We start from the raw sequence: 14,325 nt of genomic DNA on the forward strand, positions 1-14,325 counted from the left end.
CCAAGGTTGCACCTGCTCCAGGCTCTCAATCCAGGAAAGCAGAGTGCCTCGCTTCCCTGCCTGCACTTCCCAGTCACGGCGGTGTGATTAATCCCTAATCCTAACCTGCTACTGTAGGCAAGGATATTTTTTCTCCTCCTCTGGGCTTAAGGCAGCCCGGCCAGCTGGCAGGTGAACACACACCTTACCCACTAGTCAGCACTAAGAGCCCCACAGTCCTGCTGTGTTTACCGACTCCATGGCTACTACGGAAAACCGCCCCGGTTTTCCTGCCCGCTCCTCCTTCCTTATCAGTCATGGGGTGGCTAAGGATGAATGATTAGAGGTAACGACAAATATTACCCCTGTGCTACCAATTCTGCTTTTCAAATGGAAATCAAACAAAATTAAACCTGACGCAGTGCCCAGGAAGGACGTTGGGGCTGTTGAAAGACCATTAGCTTTAAGGAGAGGATGAGTTGCAGAAAATGTTCCGTAATTAACTCAGCCACCCACAGCCTGCTGGAAACCTGGAAAACCTCAGTAAACATCGGCAGTTCTGTGTGCGAACAAAAGGACTCTATTTCACCAGTTAAATATCCACTCTAAACTTGGTAAGTGCTGTGTGCTGGCATTGGTTGTCTCAGGGGGAGTGAAAATCTTCCGTGGACGTGTTTTTCCCTGGTGTTTTGGTGGGTTTGTTGATCCTGCTCTCGTGTCCCATCCCAGAGCGGAATAAATTTCCCTGGGGATGAGTAGTTTCTGCTTTGCGTAAGTGTTGTGGGATTTTTGGCTCATACAGCACCTCTAGCACCTGGCAAGGTCAGTGCTTAAGCATCTGCTAATCCTTGAGACTTGGGCTCTGGCCTCTGGCTCAGGTGTCTGGAGCTCTGCCCAGCCAGACCAGCGCGGACCGACGTAGGACTAAGGAGGGATGTCACCAACAGGAAAACCAGACAGGTCTGCTGGAATTCACCCAAACATGAAACCCCTTGCAACACACAAAGTAGGAAAAGAATGTCTGTTAAACGATATTTTTGTGATCTGGCTGATGAGCATGCAATGTGCCCATTGCCTATTCCTCTAGCTGAGGATTTTTGCCTGTTTCACAAGTTAGTTTTGGTGGCTCAGAGATCTCAGACAGCCGCACGCTGCTTTCAAACTGGTACAAGTTTCGTATCAAAATGGTTCGTCTCCTTCAAGAGGGAACATTTAAATAAAAATGGCCAACTCCCCAAACCTCCAGCACTCAAGCTAGACAATTTTCTTTCTTGCATTAGCACCTTGGAGGACCAGCCCTGCATCAATATTGAGCCAGGCAGGATTCTTGAAAATGGACTTTTGTATCTATGTTTATAGTCTTAACTATATTTTACTTCCAAATAGTCTCTGAGTAAAGAATAACTCCCATCTGAAGAGTAATGAAGTGCTGTAATACAGCAAATATCCTTAAGGACCAAGGGAGGAACAAAAGACTTACAATGACCTTTATTTGTGTAGAAACACAGTAGTCAGTTGGGTTTAGGGTGTCCTCCCTGCCTTATTTACCTCCACACCCCACGGTGGGTCAAGTGTGAAACACAGAGCATTATTGTCTCAAGCCGCATCAGAGCTGGGAAATGCTGCAGCTGCTTCCCTCCCTTCAGCAAAACTCCACTTTATGGCTGTGAATGGTGACATGAGCCTGACAAGAAACAAATGTTTACAAATAAATGTAAACACAGCGGTGGGGGCAGTCAAACACTGGGCATTTGTAACGTGATCTCGGTACCCAAATCAGAACCACTTGATTTATGGGAACTGGCAACTCTTACTTACCTCGGCGTTACAGGTCTGGGTCCTTATTAGTAGCTATGAAATTTGTCCTAGAAAATCATTGCTGTAACTGGTGGAGCTAGTATGGGACTTTCCAGTGGTTTGGGGCTTTCTGGCATTTCTTTCAAACTGGGTTTCTGGCAGGAAAGAGTGACTTTTGATGAGTATTGAAACTAAAAGGAAATGTGGTGAGGTGAATTAAAAATACAAAAATATTTTACAAATTTGACATTTTCTAAGCAACATTTTCCCTCCAACTCACAAAAAATACTCCTTTTGAAACAGCATTTGAGTTTTGAATATGGTTCAAGCTATTTAAGTGTGATAGAAATTAAAACTTTTTGATACAATCAGCATGACTTTACAATATGATCCAACCCAAATTGGTGGTGATGATTAATTCAATACTCTTTAACTTTGGCCTTTGGCCAGGGAAAGCTTTTGCAATCTCAGGCTCCTACAGAAAGGGACAAACAAGTACTTGATTTCCATGTACTCAAATGTTTCCGGGTCTCCCTGCTGCCAGCTGCAGTTACAGGAGAGCTGCCCTTCGGGATTTTTGGAATGGGCGGAAAGGTGAAGCAGAGACCTGCTTGGCCATTATTGTAGCAGAGCAGGGGGCTGCTGGCCTTTTATCTGTGGTAGAACACCTCACTTTGGGTTTAAATTATGTAACAGCCATCCTGCCTTCTCTCTGAAGGTACCACGCTGTTCCAATTTCTCTCAATGTTCCAATTTCCCTCACATCACATCTCCATTATTAATCCACTTGCTGGACATGGTGTTTATTATCATGCTTGACTCAACTGGAAAAATGTATCAGAGTGCATAAATGAGGGTTGGTGCAAGCTCATCAATAAATATTGTAATGTCCTAATGCCTCTAAAAGGATTTATCTGTTTCTGCCAACTTCATCTTTTTTTAAAAAAAAAGGTCTTGGTAGAGGCTCAGGAACTTCATTCCAGAGTGTGAGTGTCTGCCAGCAAAGCCACTCACCGGTTTTATTCTTCTTCTTTCCTCTCACAGAAACTTAATCAAGAAAATCTGGGAATGGGAACATGCTCTTGTGTCAATCCCATTGTGGCTGATCGGGAATACCACAGCACAAAAAAGGCAAGTGTTTTAAGGGTCTCAGTCTGCAGTCTGGCTCCTGGCAGGAGAAACCAGACAAGGGATGCTGGCTGCATCACAAGAGGGTTTGATCTGCTTTTCCAAAGGGAGAGAAAACTCCTGTTTGGCTAAAACCAAAGTCAGAAGAGACAGCAAGACAACAGCTGAAGCTGAAAAGCAGGAGGGAGGAGAGCAGATGTGAGTGTCCTTCAGCCCAGCCAGAGTCACCACCTGCAGCACCCCAGGAGGAGCCGCTCCCTGATGTGACCCCATGAAGAGCTGCTGGATGGAAAGGCAGGAGCAGTGCTGCACCAGACCTCCCGTGCCTGCAGGAGACTGCCCTCAGGCAGGAACAAACAGCCCCGAGGGCAAGATCGTGCCCGTGGTTACACCCATTTACCACGCTGGGCCTTGCAGCTCCGTGAACATCTGGGCTGAACCTGTTCTCCAAAGGAAATGGTACGTAAAACATGTGGGAGACTGATCCTGCGAGGGCTTAGTGACCTTCCTCCCTCCCCTGCCGTGGCCTCAGCCCTCGCTCCTGACGGTGCAATCTAATCGCTGGGTGCCAGCCACGCCGCGCCCTTCTCCCTTCCCACCTTCCCTGAGCCCTTCACTTGTGCCGGGCTGGGAGACCGGTGCTGTGGCTACGCTGCTTTCACAGGAATAAACTCTGTTTGAGCCCTTTCCAGCCGCAGGGCTCAGCTCCGGCCAGCAGCTCGCTGGCTTATTTGAAGCAGGGACGAGGACGAGCCACCCGTATTGTCACAGCAACCCCTCCCCAGGGGCTCTCCCCTCCCAGGTGGCACCGGAGTCGCCTCACCGGCTGACACATGACATAGGAAACTGCTCATCAAACCAAAACCGGAGCAAAACCTTGAAAACTCTTTTATTCGGGTGATTTGCAGCTGTCAAACGAGCTCAGAGGTGATGATGCTGCTGCTCTGCCGGGTGCTTTGGAGGGTGATTTACACCTTGTTATGCTCCCCACTGGAACTCGGGGTAGATGATTTGCTTCCCACACGCCGACTTGGCTCCCTGAGACCCCGTATACCCCAGCCCTGACCTGTGAGTGGGGCTGGCTGGCATCCTTGGAGTACTGCCCCCCTTCAGTCTTCAGGAACTGATGGTAAAACAGCCCGGAGGCACACGTGTGATCCGAATTCTGCTAGCTGGATGCATCTCCATGTCCAGAGACTAAGATTTTACCATCCCTGCTGTAGTAGCCCCATACATAAATGCTGGCTCTGGCACTCTTCTGGGGAGATCTCTGGGCTCCAGACCCTCCTTCCCCACTTTGTCACCGCCCCACGGGGTGTCTGCATGTGGCAGTGCTGCAGGGACTGCGCTTGCCCTACGAGCCCCCCACGGTCCAGCTGCTGGCTCCTGAATGCTCCCATGGGCTTCACAAACCCCTTCCTGCCTCCCGCTGCATCCAAGGGCTGCTTTCACCCAGGGACCAGGCAAGGAATGGCATCCAAGCAGGATGCTCCAAGGAGAATGAGCATTGACACCTTCAGCAGCAGCAACTCTCTCATTAATTTAAATTCTGATCAGCTGCACAGATAAAAATATCTTGAAATCTCCTTTAACTTAAAAGTTGATTAAGACCTGTTCTGATAAAAGAAATAACACATTATTAGTGGGGAGAGGCAATTTCAGATTATTTGATTGCAGGGAAAGCGTGCTTTTTATTTAAAGCAGTGTCAGTCTTTCTGTGGTGGAAAGGTTTGTCACAGGTACAACATTTGTAACACATCAGTAACACATAAATATCGTGGCAAACAAAACATGGGGCTGGAAGGCATCTCTAAAGAACTCGTGTTCAACTCTTGCTCCAGGTAGGATTATCTCGAAACCATTCTTGATTATCACCTAACCTGCTTCCCAAAATCTCTGGTGATCTTCCAATGCAATTTACTCTACCCTACAGCACAGCAGTCAACGGTGCTTTTCTTGAAAGCCCAAATTTCCTTTCTTTGTTCATACTCATTAAGAACTTGTTAAGCAATCATTGCCAGGAATCATTTAGCAAAAAAATTCCTCCTGCTTGAGGATAGGTTGGAAACTTGCTTTGCAACACGTCAGCAGCTCAGGTACGGGCTGCCTATTTTTTTTCTTCTTCTTCCTCTTCTAATTGTTTGGGTTTGGGTTTTTTAACTGAAATTTTCAGTTTCGCATCTTTAGTGACTCGCGTCCGCTTTGTAAATGATCTCTCTTGGCGTCAACAGGTGTGGGAAATTTCGGCCCTCCCCTGCTCCTCCTCCTGTCCGTACTTAGCGGCCCCTGAGGTCGGGATGTCTCTGGGTAGGGTGGGTTACTTCTGTCGCGCATCGCCACTCGAGCGAGACCAGAGAGGTACAACTGCACTGGGACGGCTCGGGTTACCCGGCCGCGGGGTAGAGCACAAACTTCTGGAAGCGGGAAGGAGAGAGCGAGATGGGGGGGATAAAAATCCTTTGGGCAATTTCAAGTGGTACAGTGAGAATTAAAATCCCCAGAGCGCCCGGCCGAAAGCGGCAGTGCCGGCGGTGGGGCCGTTCTGGGGGGCGCCGCCGGGGCTCGGGGAGGGGACGATTCCCTCCCAAGGGGTCTCCCCGACCCGACCCGACTTGAGGGGCGGCCCCGGGAGGGGCATCTCGGTCCTGTCCGGAGGTGGGGGCGGCGCCGGGGCTGCGGGATGGAGCCGCGCTCTCGGCCGAGGTGAGCCCGGGGCCGCGGGGAGAGGCGGGGCTCGGCTGGGCCAGGGCTGGGTGGCTCGGCCCCCGCGTCCCGCTCGGGGAAAGGGGTGTTTCCGCACGGGGGAGGCGCGGCTCGGGGCGGCCGTGCTGCCGGGGCGGCAGCGGGACCCTGGCAGTGCCGGGCCGGCTCCGTGCGGTCGCCGGGGCTCTGTGGGCAGCTCTCAGCGCTCCCTCCCGGAGGGGCGGCGGCGTTTCGGCCGCGGGGTGTGGAGGGCAGCCTCTCTCGGGTCCCCCGCATCTCCGTGAGGTTTGTGCGGCGCGGGCAGCGCGGTCGGGGGCAGTGGCCAAGGGGCGAGTGAGGGCAGCAGCTCGCACGCCGTGCCCGCCTGTGCCGCAGGCTGTAAGGGCTCCAACCTGCCCCAGGAGCACTGGTGGGACGCTGGAAGGTCCAGGAGGATGGCCACAGCGGGAGGACGAAGAGGAAAGGGTCCGCTGGGAAGGAGAAAGCGCAATTCCGCTCTGCCAGTGGTGACTAAGAGGACCGGCTTGGCTGAGAGGGTGGAAAGACATCAGAACTGGTGAACGGGGAGGGTCAGTTGGCTGCCGTGTTCCCGGGCAGACGTGCTCTGGAAAACGTCGGAGTCTGGACAGGGATAAGGTCTGAGGAAGAAAGACAGAGACTCACAACAGAGCTGTAGGAGAGGGGGAAGAGAGCACCTTCTAAAGAGGAATAAAAAAAATTACAGAACTCTTGTAACCGTAGTAACCTAAAACTATTAATGCTGCTGAAAGAAGGCAAGTTTAGAAGCTTTGGCTAAAAATGAACTATCCTGGTTAAGTGAACATGTTGCTTTCTAATGCGTGAGAGGTTTCTCAGAATAGACTGAATGTTTCTTAACTCTGAAGAAACTGTCTCCGGCTTCTGCTGAGCTGAGATGGTTTTGCACTATTATTCATGGCATTTGTTGCAATGGAAGCCAGAGGAGCAAATCTCAAGAAACTAAAATACCCCTGGGTTTGAGTTCTGTAGCAATCCCAGAAGCATCTCGAGTCCCTCTGTAGGAGGAAGCACTGACTGGTGAAACACATGTGAATGCCCTTCTCTTGTTCCCGTGTCCTGTTTGGCAACACACAAATGGCCATTGCCCTTGAGGGCAGGAATGTATGAAGTTAAGTGAAAAGTAGTCTGCCTGCCAGGTTTAGCTTTAGGTGTGCAGTTCAGGGAGCAGATGTCCCTCTGCCTCAAGGTTTTCTTCTCACAGGATCTCTACTGACTCAAGGCATTTACTCTCTCCATCCAGTGGTGGCTTCAATGAAGTTTTTCTTGTTCAGGGGCTTCATTGTGCCAAGTTACCATGCGCTGAAGTTCAGTGGCACCAGAAGGATGCAGCCTCCTGGATGCCTGTTGTAGAATCTTTCTGTGCCAATCTTTGTGTCTGTCTCACCGGCATCTGTGCCACAAGGAAGAACATCCAAACCTTCAGCAGAAGCAGCCTTTTGCTGCTTTTTCCTTAGCAAGGCTGGTCACAGCAGGTTCAGAGGAGCACCAAGGAAGAGCTGAGGAGGGAGGGAGTGGGGCCACTTCCTTTAGCAGCCATCAGCCATCGCCTTGGCTTCGTCATCAGCAGATACTTTGGCATGACATGCTTATAAGTAATTCTTCTTCCATCTTACTTTAGCTTCATTTGTTCGGTCTCTAGTGTGGAGAGAAGCCTCTGTGCCAGTCACAGTCACCATAAGAAACCATACAGAAGTGCCTGCTCCCTGTGTAAAGGTGAGATCAGAGGAGCAGGGTATTCATGTGCTGGGTGTGTCTTCCTGCTAGTGCCCTGGTGCTCTGGATCAAGTTCCAGTATGTGGTGGCAGGAGAGACTGGGGGCACCCCACTTGTCTTTACTGGCAGCCCCCCAGTAAATCAGTGTAGCTGTGCTGTTATTCAGCTCCCTAAGGGTTGTCCTTCCCAGGTTTGTCAAAAACTTGGACTGTGTCTTCTGGCTTTGTGATTCCTTTCTCTGCTCTCATCAGGGGGGTGTGTTTTACTCCTGATCAAATTAACACTAAAACTCCTCAAGCTGCTGGGTTGTTCAGGTTCCAGAACAAGTTCACAGATCTTATTTTGGGGGGTGCTTTCACTGGGAAATGGGTGATATGCTACCAACTCACTTCTTGTAACTCATTTCTTTGCTGTCTTTACTGACTTTTACAATTATCTTAAACTGGGGCTGGGAACTCTGTCCAACAGTTTAAATGAGGTGTGGTGGAACTTCAGATTATGGCATTGTGAACCAGCCATTCCCCTGTCAGCGAAGGATTAAGTACAATCACATTTGTTTCGATTTTTTTCTTTTGGAAAGGAAAATGTTCACACCCTTTTTTGTACAATTACATAAAACCTCCTGTCTGTGCAAGGTTAATGTCTCCCAATATTTAATAAGTTCAGCCTTGCAGTTGTTCCATCAGATAGGGAAGTACATCCTCAATACTCATAGGAGGAAAGTTGTGAAACAGAAAAACAATCCCTGAGATCCTTGAAGAAATTTAGACATCGGCTTCACTATAATTTCAAATCAGAGGTGACACTTCCTGCTTCAGTTCTAAGTGACCTGTTCCTTGGTCTGTAAGAAACCTTTTCCAGAGCAGCAAAATAAACAGAAGTCCCATAAATCCATGTGTAGTCTGCTGTTAGACCATCTTTCCTTGTAGTTAGCAGTGGTATTGCAAATTAACAGGAGTTTCTCACTTCCTGATCAGGTGGAGTTACGACTTCTGTATTCTCATGGTCTCCTCCGATGTGCCACCAAAGCGCAGCTCCTTATCTAGCTGTGTGCCAGTATTCTCTTGAGCTGTGAGGGTTAAAACAGTGTTTAGTCTTAAATTTTATACCCCAGCACACAAGGAGCCTGCATGGCTTCCTACAGAAATGCGGTAACAGGAAACTACTGTTTGGAAGCTGTTGGTGGCATGGAGCTGTATCAGTTTCCCAGCTCGCCCACTGCTAGCATCTGTCCCTTTTGTCTCTTTGCCCTTTCCAGCAGCTTTACACAGCCAAATTCTGCCATCCCATCCATTTTAAGTATTGATGAGTTTATGTAGTTGCTTCCTGAAAACTAAAAGCTGTGAGGTACAAAGCTGCTCCTTTCATTTAAAGAAGACTCAAAAGATGCTCTACAAAAAAAAAAGTGTTTGAAAACTTTTCTTGACAGGGTGCTGAGAATGATTCTCCTGTATTATTTTGGGTGGAATATGAGATACTAGAGCTTTCTCCTCTGTTGAACAATTCCTTCTTCTGTCCTGCCTCACAGCTCAGGGTTTGTGGGTCGGTGGTCACCTCTGATTCCTGAATCCATCCTACAATAGCTGCTGCTCCCCAGTGTCTCCTGTGCTGGGCTCAAAGACTGTGGCAGGGTGGGGAGGAAGGTGTTGGGGAATTATGCAACTACCACGAGGAAGTAGGGGGGGCACAGCCCATCCTGAAGGGGGTGGGTGAAGGTTCAAAAAAAAAAAAAAAGAGAAGTGGGCTTCAGGTTGCTTCAGGCCTTTTTGAGCTGGGAGGCAGGTTACAGCTTCCACATCACTGGCATGCTGTATTCTGCAGCAGGGGGGGGGCTGGCCAGCTGTGCATTATCTGCTGCTGGGGCTTTGCTTGTTTGCTGTTGTGTCTGACAGGTGCAAGTAAATCTTATCTCTCCTTTCATGAAATAGGCACAGAAATCTCAGGAAGACATCAAGCTGCAGTGTTTTGTTTGTGTTTATGGATCTTCACTTAAGAAACACTCAAGATCGTACCAGGTCCTTGCAAGGGCATGCAGAACCTTGCATTTCAACAAGGAGTCTTAAGACTAGCCACAGCTTTTTGTAAAGTTAAGAAAATTAATCTTCCTGGGGCTTTTTGGGTAATTCCAGGTATTCCTGAATAGTGAGGAGCAGATGTCACCTGGGAGTCCTCCTGCTCCACACCTTGGTGGCCTGGCCCCGGGAAGGGCAGCTCATACCTACAGAGCTCCCTGGAGGGCTTTGGGAAAGCTGTAGGACATAAATTACTTCCCCACAAGCTCTCTATTTGAGTAGAATCACAGAATAAGCTGAATTAGAAGGGACCCACGAGGATCACTGAGTCCAACCCCTGGCCCTGCACAGGGCACCCTAACAGTCCCACCATGGGTTGAGAGCAATGTCCAAATGCTCCTTGAACTCTCTCAGGCTTGTACTGTGACCAAATCCCTGGGGAGCTGTTCAGTGCCCCACCATCCTCTGGGTGAAGAACGACCAAAAAAACCCCAAAATCTACCCTAACCCTGCCCTGGTACAGCTCCAGCTGTTCCCTTGAGTCGTTCAGCCCTGTGTTCATTTGAGCAGGCAGTCACGATTTCGGAATTAGAAACCTCTGCTCTTGATCAGGCAGGTGAATTCTCTGTGTGAGTGCCATGTGGAGCACGAACAGTATGGAATTTTAAAAGGAGTGCATTCAGGGACGTCACCAGAGATCCTGGTATGCCCTGTTTGAGCTAAGTGCAAATGGGATATTCTCATGCAGTGTGCAGAAGTGAACAGAACCAATTTTATTAGCTCTTGGTGTTACTGGTATCAGGCTATTGGTATTCCATGTGTTCCATAGGTTTTGGTACTCTTCAGTGACCTACAATTTAGATGCAGGCTGTGTAAAAATTCACGGCATTTGAAATGTGATAAGGACAGTACCTGGGGCAGCCTTGGGAAAGGCCCCATGATTCCCCTTTAGGCTGGGAGTGAGGGAATGGCTTCACACAGACTGACCTGCAGCTGCCCCCATGCAGCCTGTAGCACTGGGGCAGAACCAAAAAAGCACAGATACAAACATGAGTCCTGAGCCCATCTCTCTGCTGCAGACTGCCTCATTCCAAGGACTTCTAGAGACCAGTCTTGACCACAGCTCTCCACAGCACGTGGTAACAATTCAGAGTACCAATTCCTGTTTGTGCTCTTGGCAAATGTGCTGAACTGGAAAGAGCAAAGGGGTGAAAGCAGAAGGGGCAGTGTAGGGCAGTTTTGTTTAGTTTTGTCTGTGGTCTTTGGAAGGAAAGACCCCACATGCTTTGTTTTGACAATTTGTGCAGTCCATAGTTCTGAGAGGGTTTTTCCTAATTTGTTCTTGATACAAGCTTTGCAATCTTGAATTTTCCTCTGTGCTCAAAAGGATGAAAATGACTGTCTGTAGCTGCTCTAAAACACAGTAACTGGGAACTGATTTATGTAAACTTTCAGCAGCTTTTTTTTTTTTTATTTCACTTAAGTGTGGCTTAACACCAAATGTATTTGCTGGGGATTACACCCACTGGTTATTTCTAAATTGCCTTAGCTCTAGATCTAAGATTAGTATATTTAATTTTGGTGTACCAAATGTTATTTAAAAGTCTATTTTGACAATTGTGATACTAATCTGATATTTTAAGATTTTGCATATTTTCTTGTGATTTAATGTTTCCTTTTAAAGGAAAAGCTCTTGTCTCTGGCTCCTGTGATACCTCTTTGCTCCCAAGTCATCCCTGTGTTGTCCCAGCAAAGTCTTAAAGCACCTCTTTCTGAAAAGACTAGGAAACTTATTGATGTTTGCTTTGCTTTTCAGGCAGATGCAAAGCACCACTAAGTTAAAAACAGGAGCGAATTTCAAGCAAACACAGCTGCATGTTTGCATTGGTGTGGCAGTCATTCCTGTGCCTGTGGTCGTTCCTCTTGCTTTGTTGCCTCCATTGAAATTGCTGGATGGGACCTCAGGGGTGCATCACCATTAGCTGTTGTGTAGCCTCTGATGAGACTTCATCAGACATGATGGGAAGAAATGGAGCTTTTGCTCTGGTTTTAGAGGTGCTTGCAGTGCCCTGGAGGACTGTGCAGTTTCCCTGCTGCTTTCACCATTGTTGCTGAAACAGCTGTTGGAATTTGCTGTGCCTGTTTACTGCCTGAGATACTTCTGTATTTCTCTCTTGTTAAGCTGTGGAGTGTCTTTAAAAGAAACCAAATGAGAACATCGCTATTTCCTTGCTGTTTGTGAGGGAGAAGTGCTGAGGGAGCAGTAGTGCTCTTAACTACTCTCCCTCACAGCTGTGCTTCAATGAAGCTATTCTGTGGAAACCAAACCCTCATATTTATTTTCTAGGCAAAGTTTTCTGCCTCGGATACCTGAGGTAATCCCCCCTTTGTTGGCAACTTCTCCTTAGGCTGGTTTAGTTGCAACACAAAGCTTTGGTTTCTGGGAAGTCTTCACAGGTGTGTGGCAGTGCTGGGATGTCCCTATCTTCCTGTTTAACTGGTAGAGAGCCTTTTGGTACATCTAAGGATCTGCTTGGGATCAGCTCCTGACAGGCTTAAGCAAATAATAAAATGTGGGATGGGATGCCATCAATAAATTGTTGGCAAGTCCTTTGCATTCAAGTCAGTAAATGATGACATGGCTTCATCTTCCTTCTTTAAAGAATTGGACAGGTAACTTTTGGAAATTGATGTTACCACAAAGGGAAGGGAAACAAATACATGAGTCATTCAGGAAGTCAGTAACCCTCACCACCTAATTTCTTTTATAACCAGTTTTGTTTGCACTAAGTAGTGAAGAACAGCTCACCAGTTGGTAATCCAATGTTCAAATCCAGGTTTCACCCTTGTAGGAAGAAAAAACACCTAGGGACTTCTCTGTATTTAAACATTGCAAGGTACTCTGTATGAGGGAGAACTGGCAGGGCCTGGGGAGCCAGGGGCTGCAGGGCTGACCTGTGTGGAAAGGGGCTGTGATTCCAGCTGGTTCCAACCAGCTCCAAACTAGACAAACCCAGTCCATTGCACACCAAAGCTGCAGCTGGTCAGAGTAGCTTACTCTGCCTCTGCTTGAACGTGTCAGGTAGTGTAGAAGCACTCCAAAGTGGCCAGTCTGAGGGGCTGAAGGTGTCTTGGAAAAGTCACAGAACAATAAGGCTTTTGTTCAATAGAGGGGGAAAAAATGAGAGAGGAAAAAAAAAATCTCAGCAGAGATTTTTCTTCTTGTTTTCTGATGAAGAGTGATTAATCTGAAATGGAAAATTATGTTATCAAGCTGACCCATAGCTCTCTTTAGGAGGCATAATATAGTTCTCTGTTACATTATGCACATTTCTGGTTTGTCTGACAGAACTTCTGTTTTTACTGTTGGATTGTATCGATTTTATTTATTTTAAATTATGCAAACTTATACTAAAAGATAAACAGGGATTAAAGCAGAGGAGACACTAAAATGTTGTGCAACTTTCAGAAAACTTTTTATTTTTTTTCTTCAAAGAATATATTCCTTTTGAAATATTTCTGGGCTTTTAACGTTATTAAGAGCCAGGCACTTCTGAGGAAGGTGTGCAGTGCCCTTCAATTAAACTGTGCATTTATACAGCTTATTTCATGCCATGTCTCCTCTGTCCTTGAGCTCAGGAAGGTTAGCTGGTACATGGGTGCTGTACCTCAAGGGGGAAGGCAGGGGTGGGGCTGAAGATGCAGAACTGGCCAGTGCAGCAGAAGAGGAGCATGGAAGGATTAGGAAGGTAATCTTGGACCTGGTCTCCTGGGAAGTGATAGAAGGATGATTATTTTCTCTGTGCTGCCTGAGAGCTCTCCTGTGCCAGGAGCTCTCGTGTTGGGGGCATCCAGGACAGTAAGAAGTAATGCTCAGTAGCGCTCTTTTTTCCCCCCTGTTATTCTCCTCCTTGTTTCATCTCCCTCCTCCCAAAATGTGTAGTTTGGGAAGGCCATAGTGCAAAGTAGATTCTTGTGGGAAAGTTGCAGTTACCTATCTTAATCTGATATATGCTAGGGACTGAGCTCTGGCTAGGGCTGGTGTGTCCTCAGCAGGAGAGAAGAGGGGAAGCAAAGCTCTCTCCATGCTCTCTTTGGATATGCCATTTATGAACATCAGCCCTTTAGTCTTTTATAGGTACTTCAGGTTCATCTCTCTCAAGTGATTGTGACCATTCCCTTGTTCACCTGGCTCGTGGTCTCTGTTTTTATTCTTTATAACCATTCCTGGAAATCAGGCAGAGTCCAGAAGAGACAACTGCAGGAAGAGGTCACTCAGCTACACCCTGCCATTACAGCCCAAGCTGAGGTCTTGACATTTAAATTTGTGTATAATGATGAAGCCAAACAGCATCCTGTAATATGCTGGCAGAGGTATGAGAAGTATAAAGCACTCTTCAAAATGGCATTTGTATCCAGGGGGAAAATAAAGTAGGCACATGAGGTCTGGCAAGTTAAATACAGCAACACCACAAGACTGTAGAAAACACTGTTTGAAAACAATTTTCAAAAGATAGTAAAGCTACAAATATTATTAATCCTTTTTTTTTTCCTGTTGCAGAAGGAACATGAAGCCTGCTAGAGAGACAGAAGATCAGTAGGGAATGAGACTGGAAGGGAGTTCAGAGATCACTTTGAAACAACCTAAAATTAATTTCTGCATCTGGCCACAGGTAAGAGGAACTTGGGAATGCTGGGCCCTGCTGTTTGTGAACAGAGAAGGGCTGGTGGGAGATGTGATGATTGGAGTCTATCTTGAGCATAGTAGTCTTGAAATGAGTTTTCAGTTCTTAAAAACTTCTACCTTGGACTTCCAGACTTTGGCCTGTTCAGGGCACTGTTTGAGACAGTCCCTTGGGAAGCAGTCCTGAGGGGCAAAGGGTGCAGGAAGGCTGGACATTCTTCAAGAAGAACATCTGAAAGGCACAGGAACAGGCCATCCCAGTATGCTATA

General features: G+C 47.5%; 1 protein-coding gene across 7 annotated transcripts in view; it reads left to right on the forward strand.

Annotated features, from left to right (window-relative positions):
- The first annotated feature begins 219 nt into the window (after nucleotides 1–219).
- The window catches only part of LOC125324884 (lactosylceramide 4-alpha-galactosyltransferase-like), a 34,813-nt gene continuing 20,707 nt past the window's right edge, over nucleotides 220–14,325 (forward strand). For 2 of the 7 annotated variants that reach the window (XM_048301366.1, XM_048301371.1), the window contains exons 1-2: nucleotides 3,382–4,745; nucleotides 13,933–14,044. In XM_048301366.1, coding sequence (XP_048157323.1) covers nucleotides 13,976–14,044 — 69 coding nt within the window. In that variant the 5' untranslated portion in view covers nucleotides 3,382–4,745; nucleotides 13,933–13,975. The other 5 variants (XM_048301367.1, XM_048301369.1, XM_048301368.1 and 2 more) reach the window with 5 other exon arrangements.

Source organism: Corvus hawaiiensis, chromosome 4, assembly GCF_020740725.1.
Source record: "Corvus hawaiiensis isolate bCorHaw1 chromosome 4, bCorHaw1.pri.cur, whole genome shotgun sequence".
Lineage (NCBI taxonomy): Eukaryota > Metazoa > Chordata > Aves > Passeriformes > Corvidae > Corvus > Corvus hawaiiensis.